This window comes from Chenopodium quinoa, unplaced genomic scaffold (assembly GCF_001683475.1).
Source record: "Chenopodium quinoa cultivar QQ74 unplaced genomic scaffold, ASM168347v1, whole genome shotgun sequence".
NCBI classification, from domain to species: domain Eukaryota; kingdom Viridiplantae; phylum Streptophyta; class Magnoliopsida; order Caryophyllales; family Amaranthaceae; genus Chenopodium; species Chenopodium quinoa.
Window position 1 is genome coordinate 1,053,376 of NW_018743108.1, and position 15,931 is coordinate 1,069,306.

Below are 15,931 nucleotides of genomic sequence, written 5' to 3' on the forward strand. Positions count from 1 at the left end.
GCACTTCACCCAATTCAAGACAAGATTAACCTTTACACACCGAGCCAAACATTTCTCAAGATTAACTAGGCACTGTTCAAATGAAACCCCACCTACGGAGAAATCATCCATAAACACCTCTATTTCTTCCTCCAACATGTCTCAAAAATGCTCATCATGCATCTTTGGAAAGCTGCGGGGGCATTACAAAGGCCAAAGGGCATTCTCTTATAGGCAAAGGTCCCATAGGGGCATGTAAATGTTGTGTTCTCTTGATCTTTGGGGTGGATTGGAATTTGGAAAAATCCCGAATAGCCATCAAGGAAGCAATAGAACTTGTGCCTTGTTAGTCTCTCTAACTTTTGATCAATTAATGGAAGAGGAAAGTGATCCTTTTTGGTGGATGTATTTAGACGTCTATAGTCTATACACATCCTCCAACCGGTGACCGTCCTAGTTTGAATGAGCTCACCACTCTCATTCTTGACTACGGTCATACCCCCCTTCTTAGGAACGACATGAACGGGAAAAACCCACCTAGAGCTTGAGATGGGGAATATGATTCACGCATCCAAGAGCTTGGTGATTTCTTTTTTAACCACCTCTCCCATTTAAGGGTGTAGCTTTCTTTGTCATTCAACAGAAGGAAGGGTTCCTTCCTCAAGCGTTATGTGGTGTGTACACAAAGCGGGGCTTATACTTTTAAGATCATCTATAGTATAGCCCAAAGCACCTTGGTACTTTCTCAAAACACAACATAACGCTTGAGCTTGGCTCTCGCTCAAGGATGCACTAACAATTACGGGGAAAGTGGAATTTGGGCCTATGAATTCGTACCTAAGGTGTGATGGTAGAGGTTTGAGCTCTACCATAGGCACACCTTTACCTTCTTTTGTTGCGGCCGCTTGCAAAGCTTCATGGCTTGAGATCTTCAAGCACAATTGTTCATCCACTTCCTCCTTGCTTCCATTAAGCAATTCCTCATACAATGCTACCTCCTTGCATGGTACACCTAGCTTGTCTTTGTTCAACAAAACATTCTCAAGAGTATCGTTAAAGGTGAGCAAGTGCTCATGCGTGGAAGACACAACATGATCAAGAGAGTCAATCAACATGCAATTTTCAAAAGAAGAACTTGGATATTTCATGCTTTCATTCAAATCGAAGTCTATGACCTCATCTCCTACCTTAAGGGAAATCTTTGCACACTTTACATCTATCATAGCACCCGAGGTAGCAAGAAAGGGTCTACCTAGAATAATTGGAATGGTAGCATCTTCATCCATTTCTAAGACAACAAAATCCACCGGGAACACAAACTTCCCAACCCTCAATGGAACATCTTCCACTTTACCTTTTGGAAACTTGATTGACCTATCGGCTAATTGCAAGGTAATGTAAGAAGGTAAGAGTTCCCCTAGATCAAGTCTTTGATAAACCGAATATGGCATTAAGCTTACACTAGCTCCTAAGTCACATAAGGCATTATCAAATTGCATTTTTTTTAATAGCACAAGGGATGGATAAGTTTCCGGGGTCTTTCAACTTAGGTGGCATTTTGTTCATGAAGATCGCACTACAATTTTCAGTCAAATTGATTGTCTCCACAACAACGCAAGTCCTCTTTCCGCTCAAAATGTCTTTGAGGAATTTGGCATAATTAGGCATTTGGTTGACCACATCGGTGAAAGGTAGAGAAAGGTGAAGTTGTTTGAGCATATCAATAAATCTCCCAAATTGCTCATCCAATTTGTGTCTCATGAATTTTTTGGGATAAGGGAGCTTGGGTTTCACAATCTCTTTCTCTACACTCACCATTCTTGGTGTCTCAACCACAACCTCATCTAAAGATGCTCTACTTCCCTCATTCACAACCAAAGCTTCCTTGGGGACCTCCTTGTTATCACTCCTCCTAGGCAATCTCTCCTCAAGAACCTTACCACTCCTTGTAACAATAGCATTCACGGGTTTCTTGGGATCTAGGCCTTGAGAAGGTAAAGAAGAAGGGCTTTCTTGGTCTTTCAAAGCACTAGCAAGTTGAGAAATTTGGTTTTCGAGCATTTTGTTGTGGGTCAACATTTCATTGAACTTCTTGTCACTAACGGCCATATATGTGTTCAACAACTTGGTTAGATTTTCAATTATTTGCTCCAAATTGGTCCTAGAAAAAGATTGTGAATAGGAATTTTCACCTTGAGTCTTTGGAACAAATCCGGGTGGGGGACCTCTTTGAGAATTATTTTGAAAATTGCCCCTACCTTGATTGTTCCAATTACCCCTATTTTTATTTTGACCATAACCTTGATTATGGTTTCCACTATCTTGGTTATGATTTCCATAACTTTGGTTTTGATTATCATAATTTTGGTTTTGATTTTGACTACTATAACCTTGATTGTTATAGTTGCCACGAGAACTTTGGTTCCCTTGGTTCCTATAAACACCACCTTGATTATAGTTGTCAAAATTTCCTTGGTTTTGGTAATTCCTATTCCATTGACCTCTTTGATTATCAAACCTTTGCACATTATTATTTGACACATAATTCACATGCTCACTCTCACTATTATCGAAATCATCACCACATTCCGGAGAAGCATGAGGGCAATTATAAGAGTCATGATCATAAGATCCACATGCATCACAAAACAAGTAACCACTAGGCATATTATTTGAAGAGGGAGGGGATTGAGAGTTATAAATGGTACCTCTCCCCTTAAATTAGGAGGAAGAATTCGAAGCTTGAGAAGCAAAGGAACCTTCCAACTTGGCCTTGATTGCGGTCATTTCATTCCCCAAGGTTGTCATTTGTGAGGATAAGTTGTTGATTTCATTTAGATGGTCTATAGAGTACACCGAAGAACCACTCTTGGTAGTTGAATCCCTCTCACCATCTTGCCAATCTCTGTAGTACTTAACCACGTCCTCTATAATGTCCACCACTTCCTCTTCAGTCTGATTCATTATGGGACCCCTAGCACCCCCATCAAGGCATGATTTGCCTTGAGGACTTAGGCCACCATAGAAAATTTGAATGACTTGATAAGTTGGAATTCCGTGGTGAGGACATTCCCTTTGATACTCTTAAAACCTCTCCCATGCTTCGTAGAGGCTTTCATTAGGTCTTTGCTTGAACCCTTGAATCAAAGCTCTAGCCTCCGCCGTTTTCTTTTGTGGGTAGAATCGGGACAAGAATTCCTTGGTGACTTCGTCCCATATTCGAAGAGAATTTGGCTTTACCTCCTTATCCAACCACTCCAAGGCTCGGCCTATGAGAGAAAATGGAGAAAACTTTTGCCGGATGAATTCTTGAGAAACTTTGTTCACTTTGACAGTGTTGCAATACTTTTCGAACTCCTTGAGATGTTTCAACGGACTCTCATTCTTAGCTCCGCTATATTGTCTCCTTTCGATCAAAGGGATCATAGCCAGCTTAATTTCGAAGTCATTCGCTGGTGTTGTAGGTGGAGCAATTTTGGCAGAGGAATAAACTAGTCGTTAATTGCTTATCCCAAAATCAAACACTATTTATAAAATCCTAAACCAACCTAAAACGAGTATAGGTAAGTATAGGGTCGAACCCAAAGGAGTTAGTTGGTGTTCTCATTAGCCTAAATCAAGCTATTTCTGAGATTGAAGTGAGAAAATGGTTGGTGTTATGATAGCAAAACTAGACTAATCAAGTAATTCAATAAGCTAAATGCTAGGGATATTGGTTCCACATGCTAATTCAATAATCGTGCTAATCGACAATTTTTTCAATTAATTCAAGCATTGCAAAGGACAAACAATAGTAGCAATCAAGAGAGTAGCTATCTCCTAGAGGCCAAACTACGGGTCACTATGAGTGGCTAATCAAGGAAATTCATAATTGAACTCAATCAATTAAAGTAATCCTCAAATTGATGGATCATGTCATTAAGAAATGCAATGCAATCTAGATTAATCATATAGGTTGATAATTCCTAATCTAATTAATCACATGCAAAACTATGTCGACCAATTTAATTGCAACAACAATTCAATCAATCAAAGATCATCAACTAGCACAAATTATCAATCAAGCATGCTTCCCCTTCTCCCTAGCAACTAATCTACTCACTAATAATGGTGTAACTCAAGAACAAATCACTACAATTAGCATTGATCATCATTCTAAATCAAAATCAAGAGGAAGCAATATCAACTACAATATCTAATTCAAATCCAAACAAACAATCAAAGATGAAACTAAATCAATCAAGTAAGAGATGAACTAGAAGAAGAAAATCTTACTAACATTAATGATTGAAAATGAACAAATCCAAGCACAATTAATCCAATGTTGAAATACAAATTCAATACCAAGAACTTCTCTCTAATTTCTCTCTCTAGAATTAAGCTAATGAAAATTATCTAAAAGTTAAGTTCAAAAAAGGAATTACAATTGTATTTATAGACAAAGAAGAAAAACGGGATTCCCGCGCCCTCTCCAATAAACCCCGCGCCCGCGGAAAAATGGGTATGGAACCCATTAAAAATTCCGCGGGCTTCCTTGGCAACACCCGCGCTCGCGGGTCTTCAAGCCCGCGCCTGCAAGTCTTCTAGCCCGCGCCCGCGACAAAAGCACCTGCGCCTGCGGCATAAGCGCGACGAATCCCCTGCTCCCAAAGGATGATCAGAGGGCCGCGGTCTCTCAGGTATGAGCCCGCGGAAAGTTCCTGGTCAAAATCTTCAACTTTTGTGCAAATGAGCCCGCGCCCGCGGCAGACTGGCAGGGCTTGATGCCCTCTCCAAGCCAATTATTTCCTCCTTGCTTAGTCATTATAGCCCAACATGATTCCCTTGCAAAGACAAATCTTAGATACCTACAAAAACAAACAACGAAAAGGAATAAAAGGGAAAAAGAACCAAATAAAAGGAAAACACGAACAAAACACGAAAAACAAAAGGAAAGAAAGAAAGAAGGGGATTAAAGGAAAAAGGACCAAAAATAAGATAAAAAAGCATAAAAAGGAAGATGAAATCATCCTAAAAGACTACCCTATGAGTGCCATAAATGACATTCATCAGAGGGCAATTACTCACTATTAATTTAATTAATTTAAATTAATCTTGAGTTTTTTTGACAAAATAAAAGGGAGTTGGAAAAAATGAATATAATTTCAATAAAGATTCCAACTTTAATGCTTGTGAATCCTTGAAAAATTATATCTTCCAATATGAAGATAAACAATTTTTCTATCACAAAGTTTCAAACTTTAGGATTCCAATCAACTAAAAAATGATTAAATATTCATGGAATTTAGTAATATAAAGTTTCAATAACTTATCAAAATTAAAGATGAATATTTAATACTTGGAAGCCTCAAAGAACAACAATTTCACACTTAATGCAATTAGTTTGCAATTATGTGAAAAATAAAACCAATCATTCAAGCACAAATTACTACCAAGTAATCATGCCTAAAGAGGTTTAAAATTGTATATAAAATAAGTATTGAACCAATTAAATAACCACCATAAATATGTAATAAATTTTCAAGGTTAGAAAGACTTAAAATTTTTCGTAAAAACGAAAAATCCTTCGAAAATAGCATTTCTAGTCGTTGTTTGGCTAAAAACCGAGCCCTAAGGGGCAAAAACCATTTCCAGAACGCCTTTTCCACCAAAAATTTACTATTTTTGGGTCGAAATCTGAGTTCAGGGCTTAAGGTAGCTTAAATATGAGATTAAAATAGATAATACGAGCTACTAATCTAATTAGCAACTTATACCAGAAAATTAAGCCATAAAAAACACCTTGAAAAATATTATGATTTTAAAAATAAACGAGTGTGGCTCCGATACCGCTGTTGGGGTTTGGTAAGTCAAACTTTCCGCGGAAATGACCCCGACCCAAAGAACCACTCGCAATTAATAAAACCATAAAGCATAACATATAAACATAAAAGGATAGAATCGTAATTTACCTTTGACGTGTGTGCTTCGCCCGACCTAATGGGCTCTTACTTGAAAGCTTTAACCCCGCTCACACGTGAGCCTCCAACGGTATCCACCCAGAAAGGACGAACGCCAACTTTTAGGTCCGCTACCTTGGAGTTAGCAAGGTCCGACCAAAACCCGAGTGATTAAATGAGTTCAAAGGTTTTCACAATGGTAATGCCTTTTTCAACTCTCACCCAAGCAAAGAATTCTGAAGCCATGCTCTAGCTATTTATAAGGAAGAATAGCTTGTGAATTCCACTCATCTTTCAATGTGCGAGTTTTTCACAAAAAGATCCCACATGGAAAGATTGATGAATTCAATCCTTAGTTAAATAAACCAAGGAAAAAATAAGAAGTTAGGTGAGGACCACTTTCCTACTTGGTCCCCAAGGCAATTCACATTCAATGTGAACTAACCATGTGTCACCCAACCTTGAGCCCCAAGTTGGGTTCGGTTGGGCCATTATATTTTTGCCCGTGTCCATGACCCATCACCCAGGTCCACGGCCTCTTGCCACACGTGCAGCCACCATGGGAAGTTTCCACGTGGCACGCTGCCAACTAGGCGGCTGCCACTTGGCAGCTGCCACGTGTGCTGCCACAAGGCGCTTTTCCATGTGTGCTGCCACGTTGCACGCACCTATTTGGCGCGCTTTTTAAGCCTTTTGCGTGGCTAGGATTTTACTTGTTACTTGAAGCATTTTTCGGTCACGCTAAATCCAAAATTTTGGCTCAACATTTGAGATTCTCCAACGCTCGGTTTCGACGCTCCAAGCTCGAATTTCCGACGTCTAAATGTTTAACACTGGGGCGACGAATTAATTTCTTCCGAATTAATTCGTCGAGTCGGTTCGTATATTCGCTAGGGTGTGACCCGAAGGGTTTTGTCAAGATTAAGGTGTAATATTAATTATACATTAATATTACTGATCGGAAGCGGCTTCCACCCAGGCATTCCGATCACTTGACCTTTCTGAATATTTTAGCTTTCTAATAATTCTAAACCTGTTATCAAAATAATACACTTGTTCGAAGGAAACCATTCCTTTCATTACGTGATAGTCTTCTGCAAGCCTGAGAGCACTATTGAAGATTGCTTCGCCTGAAACGACCTTCTGCCACCTTGTAACCATCTTCTGTAAGCTAGAGAAACATGATCGATGATAACTCCGCTTAAAGCCATCCTTAGTTGTTTGTGACAACCCTCCACTAGCTAGGGAACGCCGTCGAAGATAACTCCGTGTGCAGCCATCTTTAGTTTTGCGATAATATTCTGAAGAAAATTAGCGAAGATCAACGCTTGTCGATCCTTAAATCTTGCTTGAACTTTGATGCCGTAATATTTGCTGTAATTTCCACGGTGCTAGTATGTCGGCGCCTTTTGCTTCTTGTGAACCATTATGTCAGTGCCTTTGCTGTTTATGAACCATTATGTCGGAGCCTTTGTGGTGAGCCAATGTTTAGGCGCTTTGAGCCAAGTGAGACGATCTTTTATCAGGTCTATCACCTAGTGTGATTATAATCGAGCCGATTACATCATCATGTCAAATTGCTTATAGGAGTTAACTGGCTTACCAAGGAACCCTAACTGGTGCATGCAATCGGGATTTTTTAATAAATCCCTTTTCTTCTTCATTTCGCTGTTTGCTGCTGCTGTTGTTTGCGATTTGCTCTAAGCTTCAAATTACTCGTTCTCTCTCAATTCTCAACCAAATTCACTCAAACATCTTGCAAATAAAAGCTTATTTCATCTAGTCTCCCGATCTATGTAAGTTTTCTTCAAACTCACTCGGATTTTGCTGCATTTGCGTATGTTAGTTCTTGAATTTTTTGAAAATTCGAAACTTACTTTGCTTAATTTGCTTTGATGTTGGATTTTATGCCATGAAATTGCTTGATTATGTTTGTATCTTGCCTTGGGAATGTTTTGATACTTTCTTGACACAATTTGGTGGAGAAACGAACAATTCACCATTGTTGAACCCCTCAAGGACGTGAGAACAATGTGGCTTGTTCTTCGCGTTTTTGTTAGCTATTCTTGTACAATTTGTCACCATAGTTGTCATAGTATTGCAAGAAATTGTTTGATTGCTTGAAAATTCTATTTATGCTTGAATTGAATTTATCCTATGTTTTTGTACTAGGTACTTGTAGGAGATTATAGGTACTACGTAGCGGAAATAAACATGAATCATATTCATACAATAGCTAATCCCAAGATCTAATGCATAACACATAAAGAACATATAATCGTACCTTTGAAACGTGAATCCACCACTAGTGGAAAAATTGGCATTTGTTACACCCTATTTGTAACGGGCAAAATATTTGATCGTTACGGAAAAACTTATTCGTAACGGGTAAACAAATGTCCGTTACAAAAAATTAATAATTGTAACGGGCAAATAAATGCCTGTTACGAATAGTTATTAATTGTAACGGACAAATATAAAGCCCGTTACAACTAAATAACTCTCTAGGGTTAAATGTTCGATCTTTTCCCACTTCCCCAGCCGCATTTCTTCCTCACTCCTCTTCTGTTTCTCTCTCCTCAAACCACTCTCTCTTTCTGCATCTTTCTTCTTCCTCACTCATCTACTCTTTCTCTCTCCTCAAATCACTCACTTTCTCTACTCAAACTAGAAAATTGTCAATAGCTAAAACTCACGAGCGATTTGCTCAAGAAGATTAGGGAGATCGAGGCCGATGAGACGTTGTCTGAGCCTGAAAAGGCGAAGAAGCGTCAGAACCTTCTGGGTGCGGTTAGATCCGGAGCAAGCATCGATTGCCCACAACCACCGTCGCCGGCGTCGTCAATTTGAACCAAATATAAAACAACAACAACAAACTTGAATCAATTACTGATTCAAAAATAAAAAATTTGATGATAGGGTTTCTGGGTTCTTTAGCTTTGCGTTTCGGTCCAATTATTTAGGTTAAATGCCTTGATTTTTTTGGGTTTAATATATGTAATATTGTTCGAAAAATTACTCCATTTTTACTCACGATCCACTCTTCAAATCCTATTATTTTAGGGTTAGGGTTTTCTAAATGGACCCAGTTGCTTCGGTTGTCAATAATTTAAAATCGTTTGCAAAATGCGGCCAAGATCTTATCACCGGCGTCACTCGCCGCCGGCAGAATTAGTCCCGTTAAAATCCGGTACTTTTTTTGTTTCTCACTTCTGTTTTAATTTCTGTATATTATAATTTTGTTTGGCCTTGTTAATTTCTCAAATTGGATGCTGTAATGTTGTAAAATGCTGAATTTGATCTTGTTTCCAGCTTATTATATGCTAATTTATATATTTTTTTTAATTATTGATTTGATAGTGTCAAATTTGATCTTAATTGCTTGACTTGCTTTAGTTTCTGCCAATTTTACTCAGCAATTATCATTTTAGCTAGTACAATTTGATCTTTATTTGAAGTTTTATAGAATATATGTTTTTTTTTTTGGTTTTTCTTTTGAAATTTGATTAACTGATCTTAATACGTATAAAGTTCACTATGATGTACATATGTTCTTTACAGAGTATGTGTTCCCTTGGGGGCTAACTCCCTTTTTATTTGTATTGCCATTTGGAGTTTTTGAACAATTGAACCCCATATATGCACTTGAGTGCTGTTCAACATTGGGAAAAAGAGCAAAGTTCCATTTTCCACTTCTAGGAAGTCACTTTATTTGTTGCCAATTGGCTTTAAGGCGAAGCCTCACTTAGTCTTATCCTAGATTGTTGCAAATTGTGATTACATATTTCATCTTGTTGCTATCACATAATACTCGATTTCTGTATGTGACACTAGTTATGTTTTAGTTTCATTTGTATGTGTTGCCATTCATTGGCCCCTGAGGAGATCATGGAATTGACACTAAAATGAGTGTTTTGCCAGACATATGATTTTGATGCTGATGTGCATTTTCTTCTCCAGTCTTTTGAAAATTTCTTTGCTTGTCTACCTTTTTTTAGGTACAAAGACGTCTTGCACAAAACTGTGAGGCTGCTCGCAAAATTCGTATGTGGAAAAAGGTGGGAAGAGAAGTGTTACAAGTTTAATGAGTTGTGGTACTTGTTTTCTGCTGATCTAATTCTTCTTGAAATTTGTTATTTATAGGTCAATATTGATGCAAATGGAGCAAGAGCTTGAACGAGTGAGATAACAGGTATGATGATAATTGACATGATTCTCATTGCCCTTCTTATCTATTATAGATGTGTTTCCTAAAGACTGCATCTTTAATCAAAATGCTAAACACATCCTTGAATGGTTGATTCCAGGGTACGCTTGTGAGCAATGGTATTGACCCGCTTCCTTTCTCTACCACTGTAAATTCAGGTCTGCCTTCCAATATGTCTGCTTCTAGCATTCTTCTACTTAAAATTTATGTCTTTTGAAAAACTACTAATTCAATTAGTTGTTTGTGTAATATATAGCTGCAAATTAAGTCATTATTTTAAGAATGCACGTATTACTTATTCAATCATTTAAAAAAATAAAAAAACTGCTAAGTGGAGTAAGGTTTAATAAATTAAAACGGACCAGTAAAGAGTCTTTTGAATAATAGCCTTCTTATTTTGAATTGTAGAATTCTACAGTTGCATTGCTTGATATACCAGCAATCTATTTTCAAACAAGATCAATTTAAGTCATTTGAAAGTTGTAAGTAGAGTGATGAGTATAGCCTTTTATTGTTAATTGATATTGAGATAGACTATAAAACTATACTGAAGTAAAGTCAGACTACATTGCTGCCAAAAAAAAAAAAGAAAAAAGAGTCAAACTATTGGGAACTTGTGACTCCAAATTGTCTCTTGATCTCATTTCCTATCTCCATTACTAGATCCTATGCATTCATCCGGATTAACCAATATGGGGTTATTTTTGGTGCATACATATTAAGCTTACTTTAATTTTAAAACATGAGACTTATGCATTCTTTAATTATAGTTTTTTTTTTTCCTTTTTAGGGATTGTTGCATTTGAGATGGAGTATGGATATTCGGTGAGGAGCAGAATAAACAGATTTGCGAACTCAGAAATGCATTGAATACCCATATAACCGATGTTGAACTTGGGATTCTGGTAGATAGTGGCATGAAGCACTATTATGATCTTTTTCAATTGAAGGCAGGTGCAGCAAAGGCCGACGTATTCTATATCATTTACTAATGCATTGAATACCCATATAATCGATGTTAATCCTTGCACTGCATAGAAGTATAGAATTATTATGTTGAAGTTTTTGGTTTGAGGAATGTTTTTATCACTAAAGGGGTTTGATTGGCATTATTTCCTATGGGACTCGATGAATTTTAGATGTTCCTTCTCATGTAAATCAGATTTCTTGAATGCATTGATTTGCTTTTTAAAAATCTTTTTTAATTGAATTTTACCTTTTGCTGACAATCAATTGTGTTTGTTTCTATTACAGATAATGCTGGAGTAATTGTCAACCCCAAGGGTGAAATGAAAGGTATGTGATTGCACCAACTTTGAATATTATAGGGGATCTTTGTGACTATATTTGAGCCTTTGTTAGTTCGGGAGTAGTTTAACATAGTAGCTTAGAATTTCATGGAATTTGGGTAGACTATTCAATTTCCATGAAACCTGAATTTACCTAAATTTACATGGAATGTGTAACATGCATATCAGCTTATGTAATGGTTCAAAAAAAAAATATTCTTAAGTGAGGACTGGGTAGGTAGGTGAAGTAAACTTCCCTTGTCATCAAAATTTTGTTACAAAGATTTTCCTTGCCATTTATCAATGGAACCTTTTGCACCATATATCCCATTTCTTGCTATGTTGATTTATGATCCAAAACACAACACAATCTTGTGAATTAATGTTGTACAAGTTGCTTCATACATCTTTCGACTTGTACACAATCAACCCTTTTCTGTTTTTGTTAACTGAAAAAAGTCTATTGACTAGTGTTGCCGCAGAACATTTCTCACATGTTTTGAGACAAGCATCGGATGAGTTGACGTGTTTAGGTGTGAACTCTCTATTATTTTGATATGGCTACATTTCAGTGTATATGTTTATAACATTTGTCTGAGATGTAAAGCATGAGAAACTTCTTCACCTCTGTGGGTGTGTTCTGAACAAACTGAACATAAAAAGCTTATTATGCCAACAATTTTACTGTATATGAAGAAGTTTACTTTTCTGCTTATTGCTGATTACAATATAATTGTTTATATATCCCCGTCTTAATCCATCTCTCTGTGTTTCAGGATCTGCTATTACTGGTCCCATTGCAAAGGAGTGTGCTGATTTGTGGCCAAGGATTGCTAGTGCTTCCAATGCCATTGTCTAAGAGATGTTGTTCAGAGTTTCCAATTTTGTTTTGCTATAATTCTAAATGTTTATAGTTGGATAAATGAACAATGCCGGTTTGGTAGGATGTGTTAAGTCAATCTGTGAGTTTGCAAGATATTAGTTGATTGTATATAATTTATACTATATTTGTATAAAATATAAATCTCTCATTATTAATTGATAAAATAGTGTGCAAAGCAATCCATCATTTGCTGGATTTTTTTTTTAATTAGATCACACACTATTTGTAACGGGTAGATTTTAGGCCCGTTACAAATAAGTAACTATTCGTAACGGGCAAAACATGTTCTGTTAAGAATAACGGGGTTATTCGTAATGGACATTTGGATGCCCGTTAAAAATAACGGGGTTATTCATAACGGACATTGGATGCCCGTTACAAATAACGGAGTTATTCGTAATGGGCATTTCAAATGTCCGTTACAAATAACCCTGTTATTCGTAACGGGCACTTGTTTTCCCGTTACGAATAACAACTTATTTGTAACGGGCAAGTGTCCGTTATAAATAACATTTGCTATCCATAACGGCCGCATACGTAACGGTCATTGCCCATTACGGATGGGATGTTTTAGCCCGTTACGGGTAGGCTTTTTTCCACTAGTGCACGTGCGATCGAGCAAGAGCAATGGGAGATAAAGAACCCCAAGTGTGATACCTCTTCTTGGTCCATGGGCACAAATTAAGACCACCACTTATGCTATTTAGTTGCAATTGAAGCCTTCAATTGACCTTCTATGGAGAAGAGCGAGCAACGAACCACCATGAACCACCACGAACCACCACACATGCCACCAAGGGTGGCCGTCCATAAGGACGAGGGGGGGGGGAGAGATAGCTGTGTGATAAAGAGAGGAATTAGGGTTTTGGGATTGCTTGCCTTGATGTCAAAATACACTGTGTGTGAATTATGACTGCTTTCTTGCAATCCAAGGCAAGGTTCTTATTTATAGATCTCATCTCTAAATAAGAGCCTATGTCAAAAGCCCAAAACCTAATTCTAATCTAACTATGCTAGCCCAATCCATTTCATGATTAGTTAAATGCTCATGAGGCCCATTAATGGGCCTCTAACTTGCTTAACCTAATACCCTTGTGTGTGACCTCATAGGATCCATTCTAGCGGGTTTTGTATTATTTGACTAGTCCAAAGATCATCTCTCATAGTCTAGCAACATATGATGACGCCCCAAAAGAACGAACGTATTATTTCCATAATAGTGATCCTTGATATATCTAGTAATTGCACTTATCGAAGACATAACTCCTTCAATCTCCCACTTGTCTGAGACAAGTGCGCAATATTCAAATTCCTTAAGTCAATGTGTGTCGATTTGATAATATGATTGCATCTCATGTCGTGATCATATTAGTCTACAAATCATTTCTTGAAAAACTGAGTTAGATTGACATAACAAATTACTACTATGTAATGCATTTAAACACGACCATGCATTTTCTGAATCCTCCCTCTTCAAGGGGCCAAGTCACATTCCTAATTAAATAGGTAGACTCAATCCAATCTTGTGGTAACCAAAGCTCCCACTCAACTTTTGAAGTAACTGGGAAACATCCTTTATAATCTCCAGTTACAGGCAACGTTTGAATGTACCACAGTCAGATCAGCCATTGAATGGAATCAATGTTCCACTCATGACAAAGGAATCCACTAATATATCCATGTGATTGACCGAGCTTCACTACACTCCTATAGCCTATGAAACTGCGCTATCCAATCAATTTTACATGCTAGACCATTAATTGAAATCATTTATGTCCAATTTAATGATTTCGAACTAGGAACTTAAATAATATATGAATTTAATTCACCTGTGGGGTTTCATTCATTAGGTCATCAACCTGATGAGCCCATCAATTCATTATTATTTTGGACATTTTATTTAATATTGAAACCACGATTAAATAAGATTGAAACTTTGTTTTAATTGATAAACATAATTCTGCAAGTTAATGTATTACTTATGTAATATGTTTTCTCAAAATATACACAACTTAAATTACATAACTTGCTTCAATCCAAGAACCTTAGTATGACTCTCATACCTTGGTTATGGAAGGGGTTTATTAAGTAGAGTTCATGAGACATTCTCATATATATGAGTTTCTGCAATTTCTAAATTTTAAAATCACATTAATATCCATATATTAAGAATTTTCCTTCGCCCTTTCGCAAGGAATTTAGTAATTTCTAAATTTTATATGAGTATTGTCCATGACATCCATGATGCATCCTTTGCATACTGCATAAGGATCATCACTCAAAACCTTAATTTCATCAACCTTTCTTAAAGCATTGAATCATTGATCAATGTGACATGTTACATGGGATGGAAACTCCTTTCAATTTAATGTTGAACCTTATAAGAATCTTATCAATATAAGTTTCTTAACCAAACTCAAACATACTTCAAAATCTATCACTATAGATCTTGAATCCCAATTGTACTCATCTTCCTCTTCCGTGTTTTCAAAATGTATTAACCATCACTTGACAATTCAAGAAATGAATTATCACTCTTTATACTAGACCAAAAAGACTGTATAGCTGTCACTACACATCATGTACACACACGACATTTTTTTCATTTTACGAGAACATCAAACAATTTGATTAACTCACAAAATTAAGAACATTAACTCCCTGATGCTAACCTCAATCCATTAAGGATCTTTTATGCATCCCTAGGATTATTGTTTTCAAACTTTTGATTGTATCATATACAGATCTTCTTTCATGAACAATTTCAAGATTGCGTTTTGAAATCCATCTACCAAATCTTATAAGGTAGAAATCATTAAAATATCTTTAATAGATCTTTGCAAAATGACTAATGTAAAGGTTTCATCTTAATCATAGTCATACAATGAATTAGTTGAATCCTTTAACAAGTATTTGATTAGTTAGAAAACATTTTTTCTTTCTTGTCTGTTTTGCTTATAATGGGTCTTACCCAATTAGGCAAATTATTCAAGTGTCATACGCTTGCTTACAAACTTAGAATCTATTTCAGATCTCCTGGTTTTTAAGCTACTTGGAGTCATAACTTGTCAAATCATCTTATTACTTGCATAATCATCATGTTCCAAAATGAATATTTTAGAACTCTTAGTGAATATGAAATCATATTTCTTTGGCTAAGTTTTACACATGCTAGTCAACATTTTAGGTTTTTATGCAACAATTGAAACTTATACAACAACTTTGTTTAGTTTTCAATGAGAAACGACAATAGAGGACGTGCACTTGGAATGTACTACCTTCGATACATGGTTATTATTCCCATTACACTTAATGAGACCACACGTTGTCATTTGTACCATGAGGTGAATCATGCTCATATTGTTGCTTTGATTCAATTTCTTCTCAAATTTCTTCAAGATTTTCGAAATCATTTTTCTTGAACTCTTTCAAGGCTCTCAAACTTTTTGAGATTCTTATACTCCCACTTGCCTTCTGAGGAGACATATTTAGCATAGGGTGAACCAACCATGGTTTGAACCACGTTTGTTTGTTTCTTTTCTCGAACTCTTTTGAGATTTATACTACTCCCACTTGACCTTTTGGAACAATTTCCATAAGGGCACCTACTTGAGCAACAAATATTTTATGCTAA

The 15,931-nt window shown here is 36.7% G+C and overlaps 1 protein-coding gene and 1 long non-coding RNA gene across 3 annotated transcripts; one reads left to right on the top strand and one right to left on the bottom strand.

Moving 5' to 3' along the window:
- Window positions 1–1,467: 1,467 nt before the first annotated feature.
- Window positions 1,468–2,646, bottom strand: LOC110731940. The gene is made up of 2 exons (XM_021911854.1): window positions 2,498–2,646; window positions 1,468–2,140 (listed from the first exon to the last, which is right to left on the bottom strand). The coding sequence occupies exons 1-2, from the start codon at window positions 2,644–2,646 to the stop codon at window positions 1,468–1,470; spliced, it is 822 nt and encodes a 273-aa protein (XP_021767546.1).
- Window positions 2,647–8,420: 5,774 nt separating this feature from the next.
- LOC110731949 lies at window positions 8,421–12,483 on the top strand. 2 transcript variants are annotated; one of them, XR_002513374.1, is made up of 8 exons: window positions 8,421–8,881; window positions 8,982–9,108; window positions 9,917–9,976; window positions 10,062–10,110; window positions 10,226–10,283; window positions 10,916–11,079; window positions 11,380–11,421; window positions 12,191–12,483. It is a non-coding gene; the product is annotated as an uncharacterized LOC110731949 (long non-coding RNA). The 2 variants fall into 2 exon arrangements; XR_002513373.1 differs by having other exon boundaries at window positions 8,422–9,108.
- The last annotated feature ends 3,448 nt before the right edge of the window (window positions 12,484–15,931 follow it).